The sequence below is a fragment of the Ursus arctos genome, unplaced genomic scaffold (genome assembly GCF_023065955.2).
Source record: "Ursus arctos isolate Adak ecotype North America unplaced genomic scaffold, UrsArc2.0 scaffold_8, whole genome shotgun sequence".
Lineage (NCBI taxonomy): Eukaryota > Metazoa > Chordata > Mammalia > Carnivora > Ursidae > Ursus > Ursus arctos.
Window position 1 is genome coordinate 63,176,693 of NW_026623100.1, and position 24,792 is coordinate 63,201,484.

Here is a 24,792-nt window from a genome sequence, read left to right on the forward strand (position 1 = left end):
TTCCTTTTCTTTCTTTCTTTCCCCCTCCTTCCTCCCTCCCTGCTTCCTTCCTTCCTTCCTCTCTTTCATTTTAAATTTACCACTGGCCAGGCACTGCACCAAGCACTTACCAAGCGTGAATCAACTTAATTCCCACAAGAGCTCCATGAAGTAGGTACCATTATCCCCATTCCAAAGATGGACTTGACCCCAAGGAAGTTAAACGACTTTGGAAGCTCCCCCAACTGAAAGGAGAAGGAGCAGGATTTAAACCCAAGTCTCTCTACTCCTTGCTCTTAACTACTGACAGGTTTTACAAGTTTAAAAGGAGTTTTAAAATGGGCAGGTGCTGCCCTTCCTTTGAGAAAGATTTAATTAAAAGCCTCTTTCTTTGAGAGCATTGCCTCCCTGAGCCCCTCTGCTCCACAGGGACCAGCCTTGCACTTTATATGGCAGTGAGTTTTCTGCTTTCCCCTCCAAACCGGGGAAGATGGCTTCTCTGCTATCGGACTCACTTTTCTAGTGTAGAGGAAGGCCACCTCGCCTTCTTTATTCCCATCTTATTTGGAGACGTTCTCTGGCACTAGAGCCGTGGTGCTTGTATAAGCCACACAAACAACAATGTACTGCTTCAGTTACTGTCTATGGTGTGTTTTGGGGTCTCCTTGATAATAATAGCAGGTTGGAGCGCACTTGGCTGGAGTTGCCCTTATTAAACTGTGAAGGTCACTTCTCGGCCAGGATCCGTAGCCGGCGAGCCCTCCCTTCTTTTCCACAAATGTGGCTCTTCCAGAGCGTTTTGCAATTATGGCTCGTTTCTCTAGGTTTCATATGGCAGGTGTCTGAACAGAATTAAAAGCGTAAGCACGTGCAAAAATAATCCGCTTCCCAAGATAGTAAATGCTGAGAAGCTCTACACCAGAACACACTGAGTGCTGACTGGCTAGGGCACGATTAACCTAATAGGCTTAAAGCTCCACTCGCCCCCCGCATCTGTCAGGACACGAGCAGAACGCAGGCGCAGAATCCACGAGACTGAGGTCCTTTAGAATCGCCCTGTTGCTCACTCACAGAGGGTTCGAGACACAGAGCAACAAGACCACAGGCACCACCGCCTCTACACGGCGGGGCCGAGGAAGTGAAGAAAGCTGGTCCCGAGGACCCGGGGCCATGGACTGCAGAGCGTTCTGGCCTGGAAATTGCCTGGACCGACCAGTAAGGCTGCCTCTTGTTCCTATTGCAAGGATGATTCTCTGAAAATTGTGAAGACTGTGGGTGGGAGATGACTACAAGCTGAAATCATGGGGTGTGCGCCTTCCCACAATGACATTGTTCATAGCGTCGCTAAGAGTGGCATCCAGTTTTTTAAAAAGCCCAAAGCAATTTTGCCAGGACGTCAAGGGGGCAGTGAAAGATGCTCTGTCCCTCTGCTGGTTCCAAGCTCCACCTGCTATGACTCTGAGGGAAAGCAGCTGGGGGCCAGGTGGACCCAAAGCCCAGCTGACGGTCTCTATCAGCTCACAAGAGATCCCACTGCAGGCAAAGGGAAAGCTATGGAAGGACTACCCCCAGAAACCCAAACCTCCCGATCCCAGCCGGACAAATCACAAAGCCACATGGCCAAGGACCTTCCATCCAAGACACAGGGCTCCCACGCGTCACAAGGGGCAGCCTCTTCTGGGGAAGAGAGTGAAGAAAGGAATACCCAGCCAAGGAAGCTGAGATGCCTCACGTGTGGCCAACAGGGCCATTGCTGCCAAACCGCCCTTCCTGCTCATGAGCCTGATGGCAAAGTGGATTTCCCTGAGCCCCTGGTGAAGGCCCACCAGCACGCCTACGCCTACCTCCACTCCTGCCTCTCCAAATACGAAGCCATTCTGTGCGTCACCCATCAGGCCACCCAGACCCAAGCGCTGCTGCGACCCATGGTCACCTTCCTGCTGCTATGTGTCGACGAGATCAACCGGCTCTTGGGCGAGATCTCCAAGGATGGAGAAATGCTTCTCCGGGAAGTTCGGGAGGATCTGGCTTGGCCGTCAAGGAACGGAGAGCCCCGGGCCCAGCCAGGTCTCCTGCCGCAGCTTCTACAGCACACAGTCAGCAAGCTGCTAGTGCTCAGGGGCTCGGTGGCCTCCGTCACCGGCAGCTTCCTGGAGGGCTCCCGTGGTTACCACCAGGCCACCGCGAGCCACTTGGGAAATAAGCTGAGCGCACAGAGGGGTGTGGATGAATGCCTCCTGAGGGCTCTGGGGCAACTGGAGAGCCTGGCGAGCGGCCGCGGGGACCCTGAGATGCAGGGTGTGCCCTTGTGCTCTGAGGACAGTGGCATCGGGGCGGACAACGAGTCTGTGCAGCTGGCGGACAAGCTGGGCAAGCAAGGCAGCTGGGACTCGGCGGCCGAGCCCACAGAATGGAAGCCGGTGCTTTTGTCCACCGTGGAAGCCGGGCTGTCGGGACAGAGCTCGCAGCAAAATCCTTTCCGCACGGGTTCAGACGGACCCCAGGACTGCCCCCTCTCGAGGCCTCTGACAGCAAAGTTTCAGCTGGTGGCACGGGGTGAAGCCAGTGACCCATGTCCCTCGAGCACAGGCCCGGAAACTACGACCGCCAGGCCTCTGAGGATGGGCAGAAGCACTCCGGGTGATTCCCTTGGGGTTGGGATCTCCATGGAAGCACGTTTTTCTAAAGGCTCCAGGGTGATGGACCCTCTTTCCCTCAGTGAAGGGGAGGACAGTAGCCGAGACGAGGAGGAAGACCAGGTGGGCGGCATGAGTCCATGTCCATGGCAGGAAAACTCTTCCCTTCCAAGGCCACGCTCTTCACCTGGTGGCCCGGTAGGCCCATTTCAGCCACACCCCAGGAGGCTCAGGAGCCCACAAGCCCAGGAAATGATTCTGAAGATGAAGGAAGCAATCAGCGAAAGGATCAAGTTTGTCCCTGTGCCTTCTGGGCCCCAGGACTGGGCCGACGAGGAGGAGAGGAGAACAGCGGTCTCCCCGAGACCCAGCACTGCCTGCGGCAGCAGCAGGACCCCTGTGAGGCAGAGGAGGGCCCAGTCAGAGGGGTGTCTGGAGAGCCAAGTGGAGGACCCCACCCTCCAGGAGCTGCGGAGGGTCCAGAGGGACCTGAGCCAGAGGCTGGAGGCATTTTACGCCTTGGGTGCGCGACAGCAGGGGCAGAGGCCGGAGCAGGCTCCGCAGCCCCGAGCAGCGGCTCTGAGGCCCGACACCTGCGGGGGCACTGCGAGCAGCACCATCAGCAAGCTGAAGGCCTCCCTCACCAAGAACTTCGTCATTTTACCAAGTCAGGGCAAGAGCATCTTGCAGAAATGCAGTCCCCGCCCTGAGAGTGAGCAGGCCCGGCAGGGCAGGGCTGAGAGGCTGCCAATCGCCATCCCATCCGGTGAGAAGGCCAGTGAGGCTCCTGGGGCCGAGGACTGGAATGTCAGGGGCTGTCCCACCAGAACATCGGTCAAGAAACTCATTGAAACTTTCAGTCCCACCGAAAGTCTGAGGACACTGGGGGATTCCAAGGACGCCGGGCCGAGCCCCTGCCTCAGGAAGTGGGGGATCCCCATCATACCTCCCAGATTTCCCATTTACGGGGGGCTTGCCCCTTTGTATCCAAAGCCCCAAATTTCTCCAGCAGCAAGTGGAGAATCTCTCAAGCTGGGGCCAGGCTGGAGGCCCTTAGTTCCTATTTTCCCCCCTCTGCTGACACCAGAAGCATCCAAGAAGGAGGACCTCAATTTCAACTGTGAAACAGGAGAGGACCCAGAGCATCTCCCGCCACCGCCTCTGGAAATCCTGATGGACAAGTCGTTCGCCTCTCTGGAGCCCCCAGAGAGCAGCACACCAGCCAGGAGCTCCTCCAAAGGGACCTGTACGCCAGGGCTGGGAGGGGCTGACCCTGCCCAGAGAACGTGGGCCTCCCCAAAGCTAAGAGCCTCCATGAGCCCCACCAACCTGCTCCCCAGCAAGAGCACGACTGCCCCCACCAGGCCCCACAGCACAGGGCCAGGAAGCAGCAAGAGCGGCTGCAGTACCAGAAAGCTCACCTGGGACCTGAGCCACCCGCCAGCAGCCAGCAGAAACCCAGAGGTGGAAGGCAGAGGGGCTCAGAGTCAGGCCCCCACAGACAGGGCCACCAGCCTGTCCAAGCATCCCCAGAAGGCCACCCCCTGGCACCATGCCAGCCACATATCTGGGCAGAACAGGACCTTGGAACTCAGTGTGGCCCAGCCAACGCAAGGGCCACATTCTCCTGAGGCCCCCAGGCAGAGCCAGGAGAGAAGCCCCCTGCTGGTCAGGAAGGCCTCTTCCACAAGGGGACCCTGGACACCCCGAGCGGACAGGAGGCAGCCCTCCTCTCACAGACCTGCCCACCCACGTGTCCCCTCTGTGCATGGCTCCCCCAGCCTGCCTGTCAGCCCTCCGGAAAGCCCCACGGTGCTAAGCCCCGCGACGATGAAGGAAGGAGCTTCCCCCCCACCACGGCACAAGCCACCCAACACTCCCCCCGTGAGCCCACCCGCACAGCACAAGGCCTCCAGCCCCCCTACCCAGCACACAGAGGCGAGTTCCCCTTCGTCTGGCCCCTCTCCCTCCCCCCCAGAGTCCCCTGCTCAGGGGCACAAGCAAACAAGAGATTCTGAGGACAGTCGGGCGGCCGCAGCCAAAGCCTCCGGGAACACACGTTCTGTATTCTGCCCAGCCACCTCCTCTCTGTTTGCAGCTGCCCCGCCACCTTCAACAGCCCACCCACTCACCCCACCATGGCTGCCCCCTGAAGCTGGCGGCCCTCGGGGGACCCTCGCAGGAGGCTGGAAGAGCTCAGGGCCACGGCCGAGGGCGGCCTCACAGCGGGGCACGGCTCTGTGTGCCCTCAACCCTCAGCCTTTCATCAGAAGGACGGCTTCCGACCGCCGGCCAAGTGTCCGCCTTGGGCTGCCTGTCCCCGGTGCCACCAGCGAGGCCTGTGAACCGGCGCTCAGCAGGAGCAGGTAAGGAGGGTCCTCGGCCACGGCCCTGCGCTAACCCGATAAAGCCGAGAGGCCCCTGGGGTCATCTGGGTCAGTAGTTTTCAAACTGTGCCTCGAGGGAAGAGGCAGAGGAAAGGGGGCTGCGGGCCATCCAGCCTCCGGCCATCGGACCCATCCTCGAGCAACTGAGCTTTCATCTGCCACTCATTTCAGGTTCCCGAGAAAGATTGTAATTGAAAGAATCTCTGCTGTGTTAAAAAAATAGAGTTTAAAACAATCACATTAATCCAAGCACCCCTTCCCCTTTATCTTACGCTGGAGGAAAAGGAGATGGAGCGGCTTCCCCACCGCCCCGCCCCCCCGAGGCACCATCACGCTGTCTGGAACGAGCAGCCTGAATTCTGTTTTCTCTGGTTTACTGAGGTTCTCAGACTTTCTGGCCCCAGGACCCCTTTAAAACTCTTAAGAATTACGGAGAACCCCAAAGAACCTTTGCGTAGCTGGGTTATATCTATCACTTTTTACTGTATTATAAATTAAAATTGAGAAATACTTAAAATACTTATGAATTAATTTTTTTCAAATATACGTTTTTTCATGATACGTTACCATAAAAAGTAGGTATATTTTCCACAACAAAAACATTTAGTGAAAAGAGTGGCCCCGTCTTCTATTTTTGCAAATTCCTTTCATGTCTGGCACCCGGGAAAGATGGTGGCTTCTCAGACCTGCTTCTGCAGTCCATCCGATGTGGTATCACACAGGACGTAGACCAGAAAAGTCCACTCTCTACGTTCATGAAAGAATGAGTGGAAATGGCAAATAACATCTTGACAGTATTTTGAAAATAGTTTTGACCTCATAGATCCCCCTGAAAAGTGTCTCGGGGACACCCAGGGGACATGCCCTGAGACGGCTTGTCCTGGAGGTATGGAATACAAATGGGTAGCTTTCGCCCACCCCCAGAGACCCGCCTCCACTTCTCTTCAGTTCTAGCCTCACCTCTGTCTCCCCGTTCGGAGGCGTATAGAGCAAGAGCAAGGCCCCTCATGGGCACTGAGTACCAGAAGCGAGTGGAAGGACTGCCATCGCTACCCTTGGCAGACCGAGTTCCAAGTGTGCCTTTCTCGTGAGCGCAGCTGACTTGCACGTCATTGGCCCAGCCATGCAGGCAGGCCTGGGCATGAGCGACAGCAGGTCATGAGTCATGGTAGAACCATTGCCTGAACATGGAAAGAAAGACACATATGCTCACGTGGGTAGAACACATGGGCAAACGCACGTTTTCCAGAACACAGCATGGGGAGAAAACCCATCTATCTGAGACCTGTTGGAAAAGAACTCTTATCAATGTGTCTTGGTATCAGATGGGACAAAGCTCACGGCACGGTCCTTGCTGTCTTTGAAACGCCCACTCTTGCGTCAATCAGCAGTTCATTTCGGCCAGAGTGATACGTGTTACAGACCTCACAATCTGTTGAGGCATAAATGGTAATTTTTTACAAAGTACTCGGGAGTCGATTTTAAATAAAGTTATTATCTAGGGAAAGTTGTACATTATTTTAGTTATATAAACTTCCCCAGCCACTTGAAAGAAATGAAATATTGATTATTTTTGCAAGAATCTTAATGTAATGCTGCTCTTTTCCTAAATCTAAAATGAGCTTCCTACAGCACAGTGCTTTTCATCTAAGAACCTCTATAAATGTTAATGCATTACTCCTCACACCAGCCACTTATTCTCTGATTACATTTCTAAAACTGTGCCCTTCAGAAGAGCTTGGGAGAACAGGGACAATAAAATGGCATTAATTAAAAACACTAACATTTTAAAACAGCAGGAGCAATAATCAAGTAACATAAAATTGTTCAAGAAGAAAATAATGCCTTCTCTCAGGCTTCTCCGCGGAATAGGGCAGCCTAAAAGGTTGTTTTATGTCCTGAATCTCAATACTTAGGGAGATAGGGCGGAGGAGAGGGGTGGGGGAGAAGTGCTTGTAGCTTGACAGAAAGGAGGATTCGTAAACAGGAGACTTCCCAAGGTTGCGTGGAAGGGCACAGTAATGGCTCGCACTCCTTCCCCTGCCTTCTGGTAAGACCACACCTCCAAGCCACTCGGAACTGACACTGTGAGCCTGTGTTGAATGTGATGGGGAAGGGCTCATCCCCCAGTCCCTCCACCCCTCCACCCCTGTAAAGTTGACATCTGGGAGCAGAAGCATGCCAGCTAGGATGCACTGAGTGCTTCCCACTCTGTAGACACATTTTTTCCCTGCCCTCCTGCATACGGGAAACCAGACCAAGGAAGTAGGCATCATGTGCCTGAGACCATGCATCTAGCCGACAAGCCAGTGCCAGAGAGCCGGAAAGACTCAGAACGGGCTGTTTCCCCAAGCAGAGACTCGCAGGGATACAAGTGCCCCATGGTATCTTGTGGCAGAGAGAGCAGGACCTGGTCTACACCTGGCATTGACTTGCTTCTCGTCATCCTGAGCCAGGCACAAGCCCCTTTTATAGAAAAAATGACGATGTTTATATCCTCCTTATCTCGGGGCCCAGGGCATTGGGAACGGTCCTTGGAGGCTCACCCAGGAAGCTCAGTTACTGAGCTTCAACCGTCACTTATGTTCTGAGGCCCCTGGTGGAGGTGCCATCTCTAGGTCTTAGCACACTGGGGCACTGTGAACATTCAAGAAGGGTCCAGATTTTCTCCCCTAAATACGGTGCTTTTAGTCTTTGCTTGGACTGGACCACCCAGTCAGGGGCTCTCCGCAGCCCAATCCCCCAACCCTATATCCTAGATCAGGCTCCCAACCAACCAGCAGGGCAGGGCCTGGGCAGCCTGCCTCTCCAGCCATCCCGGGGTCAGGGGGAACCACAGCCCCATCGTGGCAACCAGGAAACTCTCCCTCCTAGCCTGAGCCTCACGCAGATGTGGAAGCTGGTTGGGGTCGGGGAAGACACAGTTCTAGGACAAAATTGTTTGTCACTGCCGCTGCCACTGCGCGCCAGGCACGCCCCTCCCATTCCTGCCAGCCGCTCCAGTCGGGGAGCAGCGAAGGGTCACAGATGAAGTGCATTCTGCACATGCCTTTCTCTGCTCTAAAAGGGGCACAGGGAGAAGCAAGGAAGGTGGGATCTGGTCCTGCACGCCAAGTCACACTGGATCAGGCGGGGACTGGGAACGGAGCCAGAGGCCAGCACGCGTGAGACCGGCTCTAAGGAGCACAGTGAGATTCTCACGGCGCGCTGCGTAGCAAAGCTCAGGGAATAGTTAAGAACCTGCAGTCAGAGCAGAGAGAAGGACCTTCTGGTCTCTGCACGTGGGGAGCTGGGTCCAGTCCTGGACCTGAGATGACTAATGGTGAGGCCTCAGGTGCCTACCCGGCATGTGACAGGGTGGTCCCCAGTTTCCTTTCCAGGTGGGACTTCCCGTTCAGCTAGAAGGAGCACCAGAGTGACCGCTGGCCAGCTGCGAAACTTATCATGTTCTGGTTCATCTGCGAAGAGATTTACACGCCTCATTCCGTACTGATACCTTCGAGCGCCCTGTGAGATGCATACTATTAGCATCTTTGCTCTACAAAGAAGGGAACTGGGAATCAGAGAGGTTAATTAATGTGCTACAGGACACACAGCTAGTAAGTGCAGGACTTGAACCCAGACAGCCAGCCTCCAGCCTCCAGGCAGTAATGACGAGGCTCCCCGCCAGCACACAGCCCGCATGGCTTTCAGAGCTGGTCCCCTTCCTGGCCTGAGCTCACTCCACGCTTGTGATTATTCTCCATTCTGCACCCCCAAGGCACACTGGGGGTCCCTCTCCCCTCAGAGCCCCTCTCGCTGCGGCACTCAGCAGCTGGGAGGCTCTGCTCTAGCCCAATGCCAGGCCTGGGCCGAGCACTTTCCATTTTACTCCGTTCAGGAAAAGGGTGGCCGCTGAGCCAAGCAGGGTGTGGTGGGTTGTGGGGGGTTTTGTGGGTTGGTTTTTTTGTTTTGTTTTGTTTTGTTTTGTTTTGTATTGTTGGTGTTGTTTTTAATTCAACTAGCTCAGCCTCGCCCTTTATTAAACAAGAAGTGCTTTAGAAACAAAAATAAAGGCCCAGCTCCCAGAGTTCCTGAGGGAGCTGTTTGCTGGGAGCCGCAGGACGAGGGGAAGAACTGGGCTCAGCCCGCTGGCACACACACCTGGGTGGGGGGGCTCGGTTCCCACGGTGCCCAACCGCAGCAGGCACGCCCCGGGACGGCACCAGGACGGCTCCAGCCAGGCAGGCCCGATGAGGAAGGGCAGAGGCCTGGCACCGGGGGCCCACGGGCCTGTGGGTGAGACAGCCGGCGAGGGACAGAGAGAGGCAGAAGGGAGGTGGAGGGGGGTGGGGAGGGGGGTAGAGAGGGAACAACTGAGGAGTGCTTGATCTGCATCTGTCCTTTCTCTCCGCAGCAGCAGTGAAGAGAGCCCCAAGAAGGACACAGAGCCATGGCACAGCCCCTGTGCCCCAGAACTGCGGGGTGGAGGCAGGGGCGCACCTCCCCCAGAGCTCTGCGTGTTGGGCCACGGGTTGCAATGGGAGGCCAGGGCCAGCCGTGCCCAGGACAAGCCTCAGCAGAAGGAAGCAGCCTGACAGGCGAACCAACAGGGTCATGCAGATGCCAGTCACCCCAGAAGACAATGGGTGACAGCCAAGCATCAGACTGTCCCATAGTGGGGGGCCAACCAAACTCCTACTCCTAGAAAGATCTGGAAGGTGCACTGCCCAGAGAGTCTGCTAAATTCTAAACCTTCGCCATTTCAGCCCCAGATTCTGGTTTGTCTTGGGGTCCAAAGGTTAACTATAACTTTGGACCCCACGGTGACACTCTTTAATCCTTCAAGTACTGGCCTTAATTTAGGGGAAAAATGCATTTGTCGCATGCTCGGTGGACTGGGGGCTTCAGCTGGGTTAGTTTCGTGAAGTCATTTAATCCACGCAACAAAGAATGAAGCAGAGAGCATTCTCCTGGTTCTGCAGATAAGAAAACCTAAGAGCCGGTTTTGCAGATACGAAAACCAAAGCGCCCCTTCCCCCCAAGCCCGAAAGCGTTTTGCCTGAGGTCACAAGGCTAGGAAGAGGACAGAGCAAAAATTAGAACAGGTGTGGCTGGCAGCAGAATCCCTTGTGTTTCGTTCCGTTTCACTGCCCAGGACTATCCCATCTCCATCTGCCTAAAGCAAACAGAATTGTACAAATGGTTGGAAAGCGTTGGGGTTTTTTTAAGGTTACGTAGTGGCACCGCATTCAAGGCCCCATCGAGAGCTTTGTTCAGAAGCTGGCTGCTCCAGAGACAGGAAGACTGGAATTTAGACCCACACCCTCCTCCCCCTCCTCCCTCCCACGCGCAGACCCGAAGCCGTCCACACATACGGCTTCCAGCCCACTCCTGCGGCTGAGCGGCCTCCGACTGGGTCCCAGAGGCGTGTCTCGGACGCTCTGTCCTGTGCGTCCGCGTGCCTCTCAGCCTGGGTGGGGACAACCAAGGCTTGCAAACAAGCAGCCCATTCTCCAGGCCCGCGGGGGCCGCAGCTCAGGAGGACGTGCGCACACGCACGCACACCAGCACGCGTGCGCACGCCAGTCCCCCGGGGGCCTTCTCGGCCAACTTTTTTCCCGAGTCATCCGCACGACTTCCGCCGGGGCTGAAATGGAAGTGAGGGTCCGTGCCCCAGCGCTTCTGCCAGGGCGCTAGATGTTTGCTGCAGATCTTGGCTTGCGTCTGTGGTGGCCGTGGAGCGCTTTCTACTTAGGAACGACTTTGCAGTGATTGGGTGATTCAGTGCCGGCTCAGTGGGGTGTCAAAGACAAGAGTTCTCACCCTCGGGGTACAGCTAAGGGGCCATCCGATCTGCTGCGAAGCTGATGCTGTTTGGTTTTTTTTTTTTAAGTTTGGGAAAATTGTAGACTTCAAGTCTTGCCTTGTTGATACACATCATGGTTCAAGAGCATGTTACGCGGGGCCCCGGGGACTACAGCAACCTGGAAATGAATTCACCCGGACTCGTCCAGTTATTAAAATAGGGATGACAAGGATGAGCTCTTCAAAGGCACCCAAGGAATAGTTGATTAAATACCAAGAGGGGCCACACCGCACCCCTCTGTTGGGAAATGTCTGTGCACACCCACACGGTTGCTGTGGGGCTGTGTTAACAGTCAGAGCAGAGCTCGGGCAGCAGCAGGCCGGGCTCCCGGCTGAGCCACAAGCTGGGCTGAGTGGGTGGACCTGGAGAACCGCCTGGGCCACAGGAAATGGGAGGAAGTCCAGCTCCCCCGCCGGGCAGGGCTGAGATACAAGCGTGAGAGCAGCCAGGTGTAGGAAACTTGCTTGCCACGGAGCGGGCCGGTCTGCCTACCTGGGCAGGCCAGCTGTGGAAGGTAACGAGGGTGTGGGTCCCAGGTAGGCTGGGCGCCGAGCAGAGCAGAGGGGAAGCAAGCAGGCGGAGAGAGGCCGCTCACGGGTAAGCAGTTTCAGGGGGGACTGTCAGGAAGCAGACCCTGCCTGGGCTAGGGTTTAGGGGCAGACTTCCCGAGGTCTGAAGAAACACAGCAGAAACAGAGGAACCAAGGGAGGCTGGACAGGGGGGACACCATTCATGAAATGGTGACACAATGTGGGGGTGTGAGCACAGAGACAATAAAAAATCTAGTTCTGGGAACCAGGATAGGAAGTGGGAGCCAGATCCGTAGGAGACAGAAGTGAGGCCAAGCTCCCCTGAAAGGGCCCCCCTTAGAGGTGTGGGGCTTGTTTGAGTCTGTAGGTGGGGGCCAAGTGCACCCATGAAAGCTAGGTGTGGGCGGCTGGGAGCCAGGCAGCCTATTATGTCCTGGAATGGGTCAGCAGCAGAGAGAACGCCCTGGAAGAGTCTGGAATGAGCCTCCCAGAGGGTGCCTGGCAGGAGGCTCTGTGAGAGCAGAAGTCGCCCCTCCCCCGAGCTCAGCCTCTGAGCAGCAGCTGACACCCACCGGTCCCGTGCTGCCGGCATCGGTGGAGAAACACAGGGCTTCCAGGGTCCCTGTGTCAGTCCTGGAGCAGGTCCAGACTCCTCCCCCTCCCTCTGCCTTTACTGAGCGTCTGCTTGTGCCAGCACAGGGCTGGGCTCCTGCCGTACATCCCCACTCGTGATGCAGTGAGAGGTCTCTAGGCCCAAGCAGCCAGGACAATGAGCTGATCGAGACCATTATGTTGGCCCAGGACCCAACTGCCTCAAGAATCCCAAGACAGTGTCCCCTGGCGTAAAGCGGAGGGGTTGCCAAGGCCAAGGGGCGGGGTGGCAGTAAAGGTCAAAGGTAAAGCAGGGCCCAGCTGGCACAGGAGCAGAAGGGTCACAGGTGTGGTTTTCTGGCTACCATCCCAACCACCAGACTTAGCCCAAATTACCGGTGAATTGGACATTGTACAAAAGAAATTAAATGTACCACAACAGGCAACTTGCATGGCTTCCACTCCGTTTCACCCCTCCTTGAGACCAGGCCTTTACTCAAACCCACGTCTCTGGTTCTGCCTCGGAAAGAACACTGCTGGTGGTCGTGAGGAACAAGCCCAATCCCACAGCTTCTCAGGTGGGTCACTTTCACCCACTCACCTGCCCCCCACCCAAGAACCTTGTCTTTGCTGAACGCAATCCACTTCCTACACTCCAAGGAGAAGGGAGAGCAGGGTTCCGGCTTTGTCCTGTCTTTTTAAAACAATGACAGCAGTAGACCCGACCCATTAAGGACCCATAAGTCTGCACTTGTGCTTCCCAAAGTTAGAAACCAAGAAGGAATGTTGGGCATAAAGACACAAGAGAGCCTACCACAGAAAAGAGATCAATTTAAGGGGTGCATATTATACCCATATTCCTGTTCGGGCCAACTCTTTTCCAGGGGGGTCCGGCCATCGTCAACACCCATGGCGACCCCCAGAGCTGAGGAGAGGAAGGTACTGCAGCTCTTTATCTAACACATGAGTAAAGTAATATATGGTTCTGCCCCAAGGAAAACCACAATTTTCCAGTTCCATTAAAAGGATTCATGGAGGAGAAAAGCAGATATAATATTTTGATGGAACAGTGATAGCTTTTTGCAAGTATAACTACCATCTTCAGGACGAACTATAACTCCCGTCCGCAGCCTGGGTCTGCGCAGCTGTTCGCGCTAGGCAGCATCTAGGTCTTCCCTTACGTTGGGTGCCCAGTTCAGAACCTGAAATAATCTGTGTTCTAGAAAATGCAAGGCAGGCGACCGAAGAGACTTTTCTTTCACCGTGAAAAACTTATGTTGGACGAGACGGGTCTCGTCGACCCTACAACATGAATGAAAGGGGTTTTGAGAAATACATTCTTTTTTCTGAAATAAGCCTGTGTTTTGCATGTATCGGGGGAGCTGGTGCAGTGAATTGTAAGTGTCAGCGTGTTTGTCAACTGATCACTTGGTTGACTGCTTCCGGGCTGCCAGCACCCTCTGCGTCTTCCCAAGGAAAACTTTGAAAATGTAATATATTTTTAAGCAGCCTCACGTCAGAGATTCCGTTGACCTGCCATAAAGTAAATGCGTTCTGGGCCCGTATCAACAGAACGTGTTATACTGCACTGTGGTCCCTCCCTGTGCCTACCTGAAGTTTGAATAAACTTCCGTCAATCCATCCCGACATTTTTATGAAACATAATTAAAGATGCGTTGCACACGCGAGGAGCAAACGGTTAATTCACTGCGCACTCTAATTCAATTTTACGGAGGACCCTGGACATGCTGGCTTGGTTACTCTCACGGACCTCAGAAAGTAACGTCACTGATAGCCTGTGACTACAGAATTCCACCCATGGAGTAGCCTGGGTCCTGAACGCCGTGATTCCAGGCACCCTTGAAGTCTCGAGTCAACAACCTGTTTTGGCTGGAACGGCAGCCCCAGCAGGAGTCAGGTGATGCCCTGAGACAAGCCTGGTGGGCCTGAGGAAGATGAATGGAGAAGCAAGGAGAAGGGGGAGAAAGGAGGAGGGCATGGCGAATGTGTCAGTCACCCTGGCCAGAGTCTATCCTGCTCCCGATGGTTGGAATTGAGACCCAGAAGCCTGAGGCCCCACACCTCTATCGCCTCCCACTCCCCTGTGACCCGGCTTCTAGAGGCCCATTCCTTCATCTGGAAAGCTTCGATGGCAATGCCAGCCTCCATACCCTGCCATCTAAAAGGCATGGGCAAACTCGCTTCTTCTAAGCTATCTTCTTTGAGCTCTCTGGAAGAACTGAACTGATGATCCCTCCACCACGCGTGTTTGTACCGTTCATCTCTGCCTTCTCTGCACTTCGAGATTCTGATTAAGAAAAAAAAGTACGGTTTCCCCCTCCTTCCAGATCTGTGCTTTGATTCTTGGAGAAAGTTAAAAACAGCTGTCAAACTCAGCTAGAATTGACTTCCTTCTCTGTAGGATTCCATGTCTTTCAAAGTGAAAAGGCTTTAAAACATTTTGCTTGCAATCACGACTCCAAATGTCAGATCATCCAAACGGGGGGAAAAAATTAAGCTTCAGAATCTCCCACTTATTCCCATGCTGAGTGGTGGGTGATCTGTCAGTCAGATGCGGGGAATGACTTCAGTGTCTCCTGAACAGCAGGTCTTACTGGGCTGAGGCTCGAGTTAATAATAATTATAACTTTTCTTTGTGTGTAATGCTCTACATTTTCAAAATGGAATTTTCTACATTGATTAGATTTTTTTAATCCCATGAGATGAAAAGCAAGTCTTCTTTTCAACACCTTTGACAAATGAAAAAAAAGAAGGCTGAGGGATGTCAAAGACACTTGGCCAGCCAGTGGGGCTCCCCAGCTCCTGCCCAGCCTTGGTTCTAATACCAACTGCCAGCAGGAGTGAGTTATTCCAAAAGATACCACAACCTTCCATGGAAGAAGTGTTCAGTTTTCTCCAAGATTTAAAAAAGGAAATTGTTTTTCAGATCCAGCCAAAGGCCAGCTGTGATTTTAGCCATTCCTCTGAAACTAGCCTGGGTGGAAATTCAAAACAAAATTTCCAAGAGAATTATTTTCTATAATCACCTCCTCCACACACCTCAACCCCTCCCATCCCTCCCCTGCACACACATATAAAACTGCCATCCGGCATTAAGAAAAAAAAGAAAAGTCTTTTCCAAAAGGAAAAAAAAAGTCTTTGTTCCTTGTTGCCATCAACCCCCAAAGTGGGCTTCCAGGTGAACCCCCCCACCCCACCCGGGGCTGGAAGAGACGGCCCTTGAGGAGACAGGTTTCTCACTTTATCGCCAGTGCCCCAAAGTAGTAAACACCAGCAGATGAGACAGAAAGGAAATATAGACCCTGGGAAACAAATTGCCTTCATGAAAATTATTTATCTAGTTTTTTTTTTTTTTTTCCTCTCCTTTGGAAGGGGACAGGATTGGCTGTGTTTACAAAACCTGGTGACTTTTTAAAGCTATTGTTTACTTAATGACTGCTGACACCAGCCGCAGAGGCGCTGGATTGTTTTCTGGATGGAAAGACTCTCAAGGAGAACCCAAGGTGACGCTAATAACAGCTGTCAACCCACAGAGAGGTAATTATAAAGCCGCGATGAAAACAAAACAAAACCTACTCATGTTATAGCCTTCTTCACTGAGACACCAGGTGACGGGGTACAGAGAAGACATAACACCGCCCCCCCGAAGAAGCCCCCCATAATGATAAGGACCACACTGGAACCCCTGCTGGTCCCAGATGCAGAAACGCCCACCTGGGGAGCAACCCCGGCAGTGATGCTGTCCCGCCCGCCCAAGGGACAGCCGGGGGCAGGCAGGGCCCTGCTTCTCCCAGCCGGCCGCCTAATAGGGCGAAATGCGGACATACTCCAAGTGTACAAACTTCCAATGAGAAGATCAACAAATTCTGGGGACCTCATGTATGGCCTGGTGATTACAGCTAATAATTCTCTGTTATCTACTTGAATGTTGCCAAGAGAATAAAAGGCAACGCAGGGAAGAAGCGGAGCTGCATGATGGGCTGGAGGGGCTAGCTTATGCTGTGGGGGTGATCGCTCTGCCAGACAGACACGTATCAAATCAACACACTGCACACCTTCGACTCACACAACGTTCTATGTCAGTTACATCGCTGTAAAGCTGAGGGGGGAAGGAAGAAAGAAAAGACAGCACCCGGGGCCCCGCCACATACCAATCCCTGGGGTGAGGCCCCGACATCAGTATTTCTTTCCGTCTTCCTGGAAGATGGTGAGGCAGAGCGAGTGGAAAAACACGAAGCAGGGAAGAGAAATCAAGATGGGCAGCAGGGCCGGGAGGCAGCTTTTCCTCCAGCCCCAGAAGTTCCGAAGCATGTTCTCAGACGAGCCTAGTCCTTAATTCTTACACTGGAGGGAGAGGGGGGCCCTTCCACAGCTGGAAGCTGTGTCCCCAGCCCCGAGAGCGTCTCAAGGAGGCAGAGTTCCTGGCTGCACACACAGCCGAGCGGAGAATGGGGTGCGCTCGGCTCAGACCCCCCAACTCTCCGTCTTGACTGGCCATCCATGAGGCCTCCTCCTCATATGCTGTCTTCCCTTTGTTTTAAAAGTGATGATGTGGGGGGCGCCTGGGTGGCTCAGTCAGTAAAGTGTCCGACTCTCGATTTCAGCTCAGGTCACAATCTCAGGGTCGTGAGATCAAGTCCCCTGTCATGGTCCAAGCTCACTGTGGAGTCTGCTTGAGATTCTCTCTCTCCCTCTGCCCCTGCCCCTCCACCTCTCTCTCTCTCTCTCTCTCTCAAATAAATAAATCTTAAAAATAAAAGTAATGATGTGGGAAACCTCTTGAGACTGAAATTTCCTGAGGTCCCCCCCACCCCAAGAACCCCCTGGACACTCCCCAATGGGGTTGGGCCAGGCGCGTTGCCCACAGAGCCCAGCTGCCCGGAGACTAGATTTAAACTTAAAATGATGACGGAGAACAGAACCTCGCAGATGTATTCTTTGCATTTCAGGTGTTTTCAGTTGTTTTAACCACCCCCACCCAGGAGGGTGGGTGCAGAGCACGGGGTGGGAAGCTTCCACTGGAAGACGGACGATGACTTTGAGCTTAATCTCTGCTTTCAAAATCCCGGCCAGGCTCTGCATCCTCGGGTTCCTACAGATTCTAGCATCTTGACAAGCAGAAAATGTCAGTCTCCCCACCCACCCCAAAAAGTCTGCCCAGACTCCAAGCAAACACAATTAGTGAAACTGTGTAAAACTTCACAAATGTTTAAAAATCAGCCTCTTGGGCGTCTTGGATGACCCCCTGTCTAGCGGGCCTTTAACCCGGTTCGGTCAGAGAGAGCCTAAGGAGAGTGGTTGCTGGGAAGCCCCTGCTGGGGTCGCAGTGAGTGAGAAGCAGCTCCTGCTGGCGCTAGAATTACTCCAAGTCACACTTCAGCCACCTGTTACAAGCCCAAGTCCCAGGATGATTGCGCCATACCCAACCTCAGCCCAGGGCATCGGAGGGTGGGGGCCGCCTGGCTGCACCCAGCGACACAGGCAAGATGAAAACGTGGCTTTCTCAGCCAGGGGTACTCTGAACTTGGAAATATGTGAGTTGATTTGGGGCTCCCCAGCCTGCTCGGAGTCATCCTCGTCAGGACAGCCTCAGAACAGTGATGCGGAACTGATATTATACCTTGGGGTGGGGGACAGGAGGGGGTCGCCTGTGGGGTCTGCCAGAAAACCTGCTGGCAGGGAGCTGGGGTCTCAGGGCCTCAGCCGTGTGGATCTGCCCCAGAGTGTCGCTATGGGTCTGGCTCGGTTCCTTGGCAGGGAGTGGGCCGTGGTCCCTTCAGCCTTCACCTTACCCGTGTGTTTGAGGTCATGACCTGAGCTCTAATTCTTCCTGGTCACACCATTGTCAACCTGCCACTGGCCCCAGGCAAGGCAAAGCCACTCCCTACCGTGTCTAGAGCCCCAGCCCCAGATGTCCTCTCTCCCCGTGGGACCCCATTTCTCCAGCGGCTTCCTCCGTGGGCAACAGCTTCTCTCAGCTTGCTCGTGTTCGGCACAACCTGCATCCAGCACACCCCTCCAGCTTCGTGACCCAGCCCGGGGGGCAGGGGCACCTGTGCATTTTCAGAGCTCCCATGTGACCTCCGCACGTCCCATGGCTTCATGCCCCACCAAGTGCTTTCATGGAAGGTATTTCGAGCGTGAAGCATCATCTGGTCCTCTGCAGAAGTAGCCAGAACACGGGCTTCCAGAGAAGGCTTTCAGTAACGCAAATGTCAGACTCTCCCTCACATCAGCCTTACAACAACTGAACTGGATTTGAAGGGCCAACTCTGGGTCTCTGGGTTGCGGAGGGCTGGCCCAGCCTCTCACAGATGGGGGGCCGTGCCCAGACACGGTCTGCAACGTTGGGTCTGTGCCTCACTCTTCCTCCCTGACTCTTCGTCCCCGTGCCATCTACGGCTGGTTTTGCTGCTGTCTTGTTTCCTTTGGGACAATTCGAGTTTTAAAAAAAATTCTCTGAGGTTAAAAAAGTGCAAGATAATAAAACCTTAGAAAAATAAGTACTTCTTTTATTTCTACTTCAAAATATACTATGTACATCTGGAGCTCTAAGAGAAAGTAGACCGGGAGAGGATTCCATCATAAAAATAAAATAAGGTTAAAAAATAACGACTGCCCGTTTCAGATCGGTCTCTAACCCAGCTGAAAGGGGCGTGAGCTGCCGGTCGTCTTGCTGTCTGACGCCATCCCTCTGTCGGTGACGTTGGCTGGGGCTGCCTCACGGGGATGCTGCGTCTAAGAGTTCCTGGAGCGTTCTGAGGACCTGCTGTGGCTGGCCAGCGGCCAGGTCCTGCAGCCGGGAGCCCATCTGCTCCTGAAGGCTCCTGGACAGCCGGCGCACCACCGTGCGGACGTTCCCGCTGAGCCCCGGCAGGACACCATTCCCGCTCACGCTGCTCAGGAAACCCCAGAGGACTGGCAGGACATGGCGCTCCACAGCCTGGGGCTTCTGGGGGTACACGGAGGCCACCAGTGCTGTTGGACAGAAAATGGGGACACTTACTTGAGGCAGGCACTCTCTCCCTCTCCTGCTGCCCTCTCTTGGGACACTGACTCTATCCCCCCAAAGGGCAGACAGCCCAGAAGGGCCAACTAGTCCATGAGACACACCAGCCAGGGCTCGGGACATGTTTACAGGCCCATGAAAATGGTTTGATTTCTTTTAAAATCAAAACAAAAAAATATGAAGATATTCAACCTCGTGTATATTCATGTTTATACCAATCAGGTATAAAATATAATTTTTAACTTTTTTCTTTTTTATGGAGGAATGAGTATGCAAAGGCAAAATTGCTCAGAGCCCAGGACGATCGCAATTGGTCCCTGCAGCCCCGGGGAGAGGAAAGAGGCCGACACCCCTCAACTGCAATCTAGTATAATTCTAATCCACATTCCCCCCTATATGAGCTCATACAAACAGAGAAAACCCATACCAGGGAGAAAAGTCAACACTCTCTCAAATGAAGCATTCTGAAAAGTAAAGCAGCCAGCAGGAGAGAAGACCAGTGTGGCCTCCCCAGTGTCTGGACGCCAAACCCCACGACAAGACCAGCAGTAATCCAGGAGGCGTGAACGTGCTTAACCATCAAGCTCTGCACAGACCCTCGCTTCAGTGATGAACCCCCCACATCTGGTTCTCCCAGACCCTCTACCTTCTTTAATCCCCAGAAAACCCACAAGCAGGCTACCCCTGACAGCAAGCCTTCCGTCACAGAGTAAATGCCAGGGTCAAAGCCACCTCAAGAGCCACCCCAAGTCACTTCACAGGGGCCCCTCCAGCCTTCAGCCGAGCCGCCTTCCCTGCGGGCGTCCCTGCTAACAATGCTTGCTCTGCACCTTCAGGGCAGTGCGCCTGTCCTCCTGCCAAAGGAGAAGTGCTGGTGAGAGCAAGCGACCTTTACATATTGATGGAGCAAAAAAAACTGGAAGGTTCCCCGGGCCAAGACACACCCAGAAAACTAACACTGCTGGGGTCCAGAGTCTGGGGCTCAGAGCTTTGCCGCGTGACTCCATTGTCCTCACAGCACCTCGAGAGGCAGGACACCAGTCCATCTCGCAGAGGAGGAAGCCAACATTCAGGGGTCAAGGAGCTCGCCCCAGACCACACCGCTAACGAGGGCAGAGGCCAAGCCTGCCTTGACTCCAAAGCTCACACTCTGCACCCTTTGCTGCCCCCAAGCCTCTAGGGGTTCTGCGGGTCAGAGGTTGGTGAGGAGTTTTATTTTTAGTGAAACCTCCAGTTTGTCCTTCCTTCACCAGCATAACATCATCTAACCCCCTAGGTGTTTCCCACATGGCCCCTCCGACTCCAGGGCCAGGCGGGGACAACAGGGGGCCAGAGAAGATGCGCTGCCTCCCCCCGCCGCCCCCCCGCAAAGCTTCCCCTGGAGCAGTGTCATTTCCCGAGGAGTGTGTATGCTGGCCTTCAGGCCACACCCTCGGGCTTCCTGCACCCCACACTGTGGGGTCTCCCTGGGGGCTCCCCGGTGTTACTGAACCCTCAGAAGTAAAGGTGGTCCTGTTTCCCGGGAAGGCAGGGCTGCACCCAGCGAGCCAACCCAGCTGTGTTGGCCGGTGAGCCGCTTCATAAAGTGGGGCAGAGGTGGGAGCTGGAAACGCTGAAGCTGGAGACAGGCCGAGAGGAGGGCACAGGTACCAGGAAAGCCACCAGGGCAGCCCCAGGGTGTGGCGGGTGGGGGTGGGAGGCTAGGAGGCACAGGGGAGAGGTCGGAGGGGGGGTGGCCAGAGGGAACAAAAGAAAACCAAGGATCCCGATTGGTCACCTATACTGAGCCACTGTAACTCAAGGCTTCCTAAGCCTCCGTGGGATCCCACCTGCAGACCAAGGTGAGAACTATCCCAGGAACCAGGCCCAGGCAGGGCTCCCCCGTGCCCACCAAAGGGTGAGGGGTTCACCTGCCCCCCCTCCCCGGCATGCTGCACTCCCACCTGAAATCTCTCCCTCCCAGCAGCCGGGCGATCAGCAGCAGGCCTGGGAAGCTCCCTCCCGCAGCCAGGCCCCCGTTCCCCAGGTCCGGGTCGGGTCTAGGAGGTAGAGGTCACCTGGCTGACAGGGGTGGGCCCCTCAAGCCAGCAGAGGTAGCGGTGGCCCTTCTGGGAGTAATCATGAGGAAGAAAACCCCATTAAATTGGAGCTTACGAGGCAGCTGAAGTAATTAGCAAGATTTACTCCTGTTAAGCTGTGCTATTATTAGTCCGCACCTTGTGTCAATGGAAATGTTCTTCTCTGCTCCTGGCTGACACCGACTTACCAGGAGAGCTATGTAGAAATGCTTGCCTTGGAGGTCTCTTGGAAACAGGTGGAAAATATTTAAAGTTAAATGGATAATCTAAAGTGAGGTACCCACCCACCTCTGGGGCCCATATATCACCTGTACATGGACAGGTAAGGGTTTCACCCAGAGAAGGTGGATTTTGAACCACAGAAAAGGGTTCCTTGTCTGGTGCCCAGGTGGTCTCCGTTACGTAGCCCCTGGGCACCAAGAGCGTGACACTGTGGCTGTATTGTGGTCCCCAACCCTACTTTGTTTGCTCCACCTGCTTGGAGAAGGCCTGGCACCTGGATGGGAAGTAAGGGTCCACTTCAGGGACACTAGAAGGAGTGAACCAGGGCCCAGAGGCAAGGCCAAGGGTGGTGGAGGCTCAGAATGACACCCTCAGTCAGGCAACCTGTGCTGAGCACCCCCAATGTGGAGCGAGGCCGGCACAGGGTGAGACCTGCTCTTCGAGGCTCGGGAAAGTCGGGCGGGAGGGCTACACGGAGGCCGGTGCCAGAACCAGGCAGGCTGGTGCCAGAACCAGGCAGGCCCGGCCCAGCTGGAGGAAAAAGGCCAGAGAAGGGATCGGCAGGCCATTAGCCACATGTGGGCAGGCGCAGAGGATGAGAGATCAGTCTGAAAGGGCGGCTGGCATGCTGGTGCCCGGGAGACTAAGGCAGAGGCCACTCAGGGAGACGCAGCATAGCACAGAGGCTCTGCAGCCAGGCTCCCGAGGACAAATCCTGGGTTTCTCATCAAAGGACCTTGGGCACTTAACATTTCTGAGTCGGGAGGGCCAGGCAGCGACAGGCCTTGTGGGCCGCTCCAGGGAGCCGGGGCACCAGCCTGAAGACAACCCACGCAAGGATTTACACATGGGGTAGCACCACCCGTCTGCATGTTAGGGGGAGGGACGCTCAGAGGTCTAGAGAACAGAGTCCTTATGCCTCCTTCCTGGATGGGACCTTCCTAAGAAGGGAGAGGAAGCTTCTGGCAAGCAGGAAAGATGAGAAAAACAAGAAACCTGCCCAAGACCAGAGTTGGCATGGGGCAAATGGGTCTCTCCACCACAAAGCCCGTGTCCTTGCCATGCTGCCAGCTCGAGGGCCACACGAGGTCTCAGCCCTGGAATGAAATCACTCGAGACTACAAACTCAGAGCAGACATCAGCTGACAGCAAGCTTTCCTCAGCCAAAGCTTGAACAAAGCCAAGCAGACTCAGGCCAGAGCCCCAGCTCCACGTAACACGGGTCCGCATGCCCAGCAAAGGGGTCAAGTAGGGTTGGCATCCAGGCTGTGCCCTGCTTGGCAGGCGTGCGTGCGCACGAAGGGACAGCGCTCATCTCACACGGGGCTGCTGCTGACCAAGCCCCCACCTGCGAGCCCGGGTCTACCCAGGAGAGCTGGGGTTTTTCCTGTTCGCACAAAGATGCCCTACGGGCTAGTGGAAGTCCTGTTTGCAAAGAAGAAATGCATCGTGGTTTCTTAAAGACTATTTTGTGTGTGTACCCACCTGCCTCATCTTGGTCAAAGCCAAAGATGATCTTTTGGTAATACGGGAATTATTTTTTAAAAGCAGATGAGCACAATGTCTGAAAGGTCTGTGAGGATTATGGGATTATTTGGGGGGCTAAGATCACGAGTGGTTCAGCTGCATGCCAGGAGGCTGACTGGAAGGCTGGGGCAAGGGGGCTTCGGGGATGCTCACCGGACAGACGTTCTACGACATCGAGCACCGCGCGGCCACTCAGGAAACGCACCCGCCCAGCAAACGCTTGTAGGAGGCAGAGCTTGTCTGCAAGAGAAGGAGGGTGTCAGTGGCCATGATGCTGTGGCCCGAGCGGTGGCACCCACTGTTCAGTGCCAGGTACCTGCAACATCCACACAGGGAAGGAGGCCCGCCGGGGAGCTGAATTAAATTCTCTGCGTCACCATGGGGTGTTTGGGGAAGAGTGGGTGGCCCGGTGTAGTTACACTGGCTCCCGACCACGTCTCACTTACTCCCACAGATCTGGTTCCTGTTGTCTGTCCTTCCTCAAAATTGTTGAGTTTGGGGCAAAAGAGGTTTGCCCACAGTCCTGGGCAAACCGGGATGGCTGGTCACCCTACCAGCGGCAGAAGCTTCCAGCTGGCTCTCTTTGGGTCAGAGGAGGGAATTCGCAGGGGGCGTGTACGAGCTCTCAATAGTTTATACATAAGCTCCCTGTGTGAGACTTGGGCCCAGACGGCATACTCGTAAAGACAGGAGAGTTTATCCTCCACATGCCCCCACCCATTCTTCAGGAGGGTTAGGGGAAAGAGGGATTTTTACCTTTTTTTTTTTTAATTGTCCCAGCACCCCGACACCCACTGGGCACTCCAGCCACACCTGGGCCCAGGAGCCAGCTCTCCCTGCTGCCCAGCCATGCTCAGGGTGGGGCCTGAGGACAGGGGGCTCCCCCATTTGGATGTTGAAGGAGTGTTTATTAGAAGGAACCACAGATGGTGAAATCACAGGCAACTAGGGTGGGGAATGTTTGGGGGAGAAAGAAGCCCTCTGGTATATTCTTCAGTTGTATTTCTAAAGCCAACTCTGGCAGGATTCCATAGATGCTGGATTTAGAAATGGCTGATTCTTCCCCATTCTGGCTGACGTCTCCTGGTTTCTCAGACTATTACACTTGAGGTCCTGCATTCCTCACAGAGACACACAAGGTGAGGAAAGTCTCCCTCTACCTGAGAAAGGCGTGCTCACATAGACAATACACACCCAGCTCCCAACGCTGCCCCAGCCGTCCCCCCATTACTCCATGGGAGGGAGTGCAAATAGCAAAACACACTTTCCAGGGATGTGGCCGAGGGGCCTGCTTGCACCTGTCATGGAGGTCTGTATGGCTGTTCCCATAGGTGCCCCCAGAAAGTGCATCCTGGGGTCTCAGGGGCTGATCGGCTCAAGGCCAAATTTCTCTTAGCAGGGGACAGAGACTAGAGACCCACCTGCATAAGTCTATCCAGGCAAGTTCCACCTTCTCCGCACCCCTCAAATACCTCCGCATCCCCCTGGATATGCAAAGCTTTGCTTTTCCCACCAGATGACAATTCTAGCTAAGAGCTCATCCCTTGCTCTCCTCCTGAGAGCTGTAAGGGATACAGAGGAGGAAACGGACACATACATCACACACAACGCTGGTGCTTGCAAAAGCGCCATCCGTAAGTTAGGCAACAGTCTTTAAAATAATTTGTTCTGGGAGATGAAAGAGAGGCCAGCCTCTAGAATATTGTAGTTAGCAAGAAGTGGTCTCAGGGTGTCTTGGTAAATCTGTAATTGTGTAAGAATAGGTTTTTATATCAATGTCACCTGCATTATTGTTTTCAGGTGCTTCTATTTGCCCCAACCTCCATCATTAGCCATGAGCTCACCTCCAAGGACAAGGACTTCTGCCTCCTTGCTCTCCCCAGTAACACTCAGTCCAGGACATTTTCTGGACACAGCTGGGCCTCCCCCTCCTGGTGGCTGACATGGCCTCCCAGAGCCAGAGA

The 24,792-nt window shown here is 54.5% G+C and overlaps 2 protein-coding genes across 4 annotated transcripts in view; one reads left to right on the forward strand and one right to left on the reverse strand.

The window, feature by feature from the left end:
- Window positions 1-1,280: 1,280 nt before the first annotated feature.
- On the forward strand, window positions 1,281-9,579 carry PCARE (photoreceptor cilium actin regulator). The gene is made up of 2 exons (XM_026516376.4): window positions 1,281-4,981; window positions 9,399-9,579. Exons 1-2 carry the CDS (start codon window positions 1,281-1,283, stop codon window positions 9,577-9,579), a joined length of 3,882 nt encoding a protein of 1,293 aa, XP_026372161.3.
- An 8,908-nt stretch (window positions 9,580-18,487) lies between these two features.
- Window positions 18,488-24,792, reverse strand: part of TOGARAM2 (TOG array regulator of axonemal microtubules 2) — a 49,255-nt gene continuing 42,950 nt past the window's right edge. For all 3 annotated transcript variants that reach the window (XM_057309342.1, XM_057309341.1, XM_044379616.3), the window contains 2 exons: window positions 22,982-23,068; window positions 18,488-18,970 (listed from right to left, as the gene is read on the reverse strand). In XM_057309342.1, the coding sequence (XP_057165325.1) occupies window positions 18,714-18,970; window positions 22,982-23,068 (344 nt within the window). In that variant the 3' untranslated portion in view covers window positions 18,488-18,713. The remainder of the gene's footprint in view (window positions 18,971-22,981; window positions 23,069-24,792) is intronic.

Excerpts from the sequence above, each read along its gene's own strand:
- PCARE (XM_026516376.4), top strand. The coding sequence starts at position 1,281 with ATGGGGTGTGCGCCTTCCCACAATGACATTGTTCATAGCGTCGCTAAG. Across the intron at positions 4,982-9,398 it reads CCGGCGCTCAGCAGGAGCAG|CAGCAGTGAAGAGAGCCCCA; the intron begins GTAAGGAGGGTC and ends TTCTCTCCGCAG.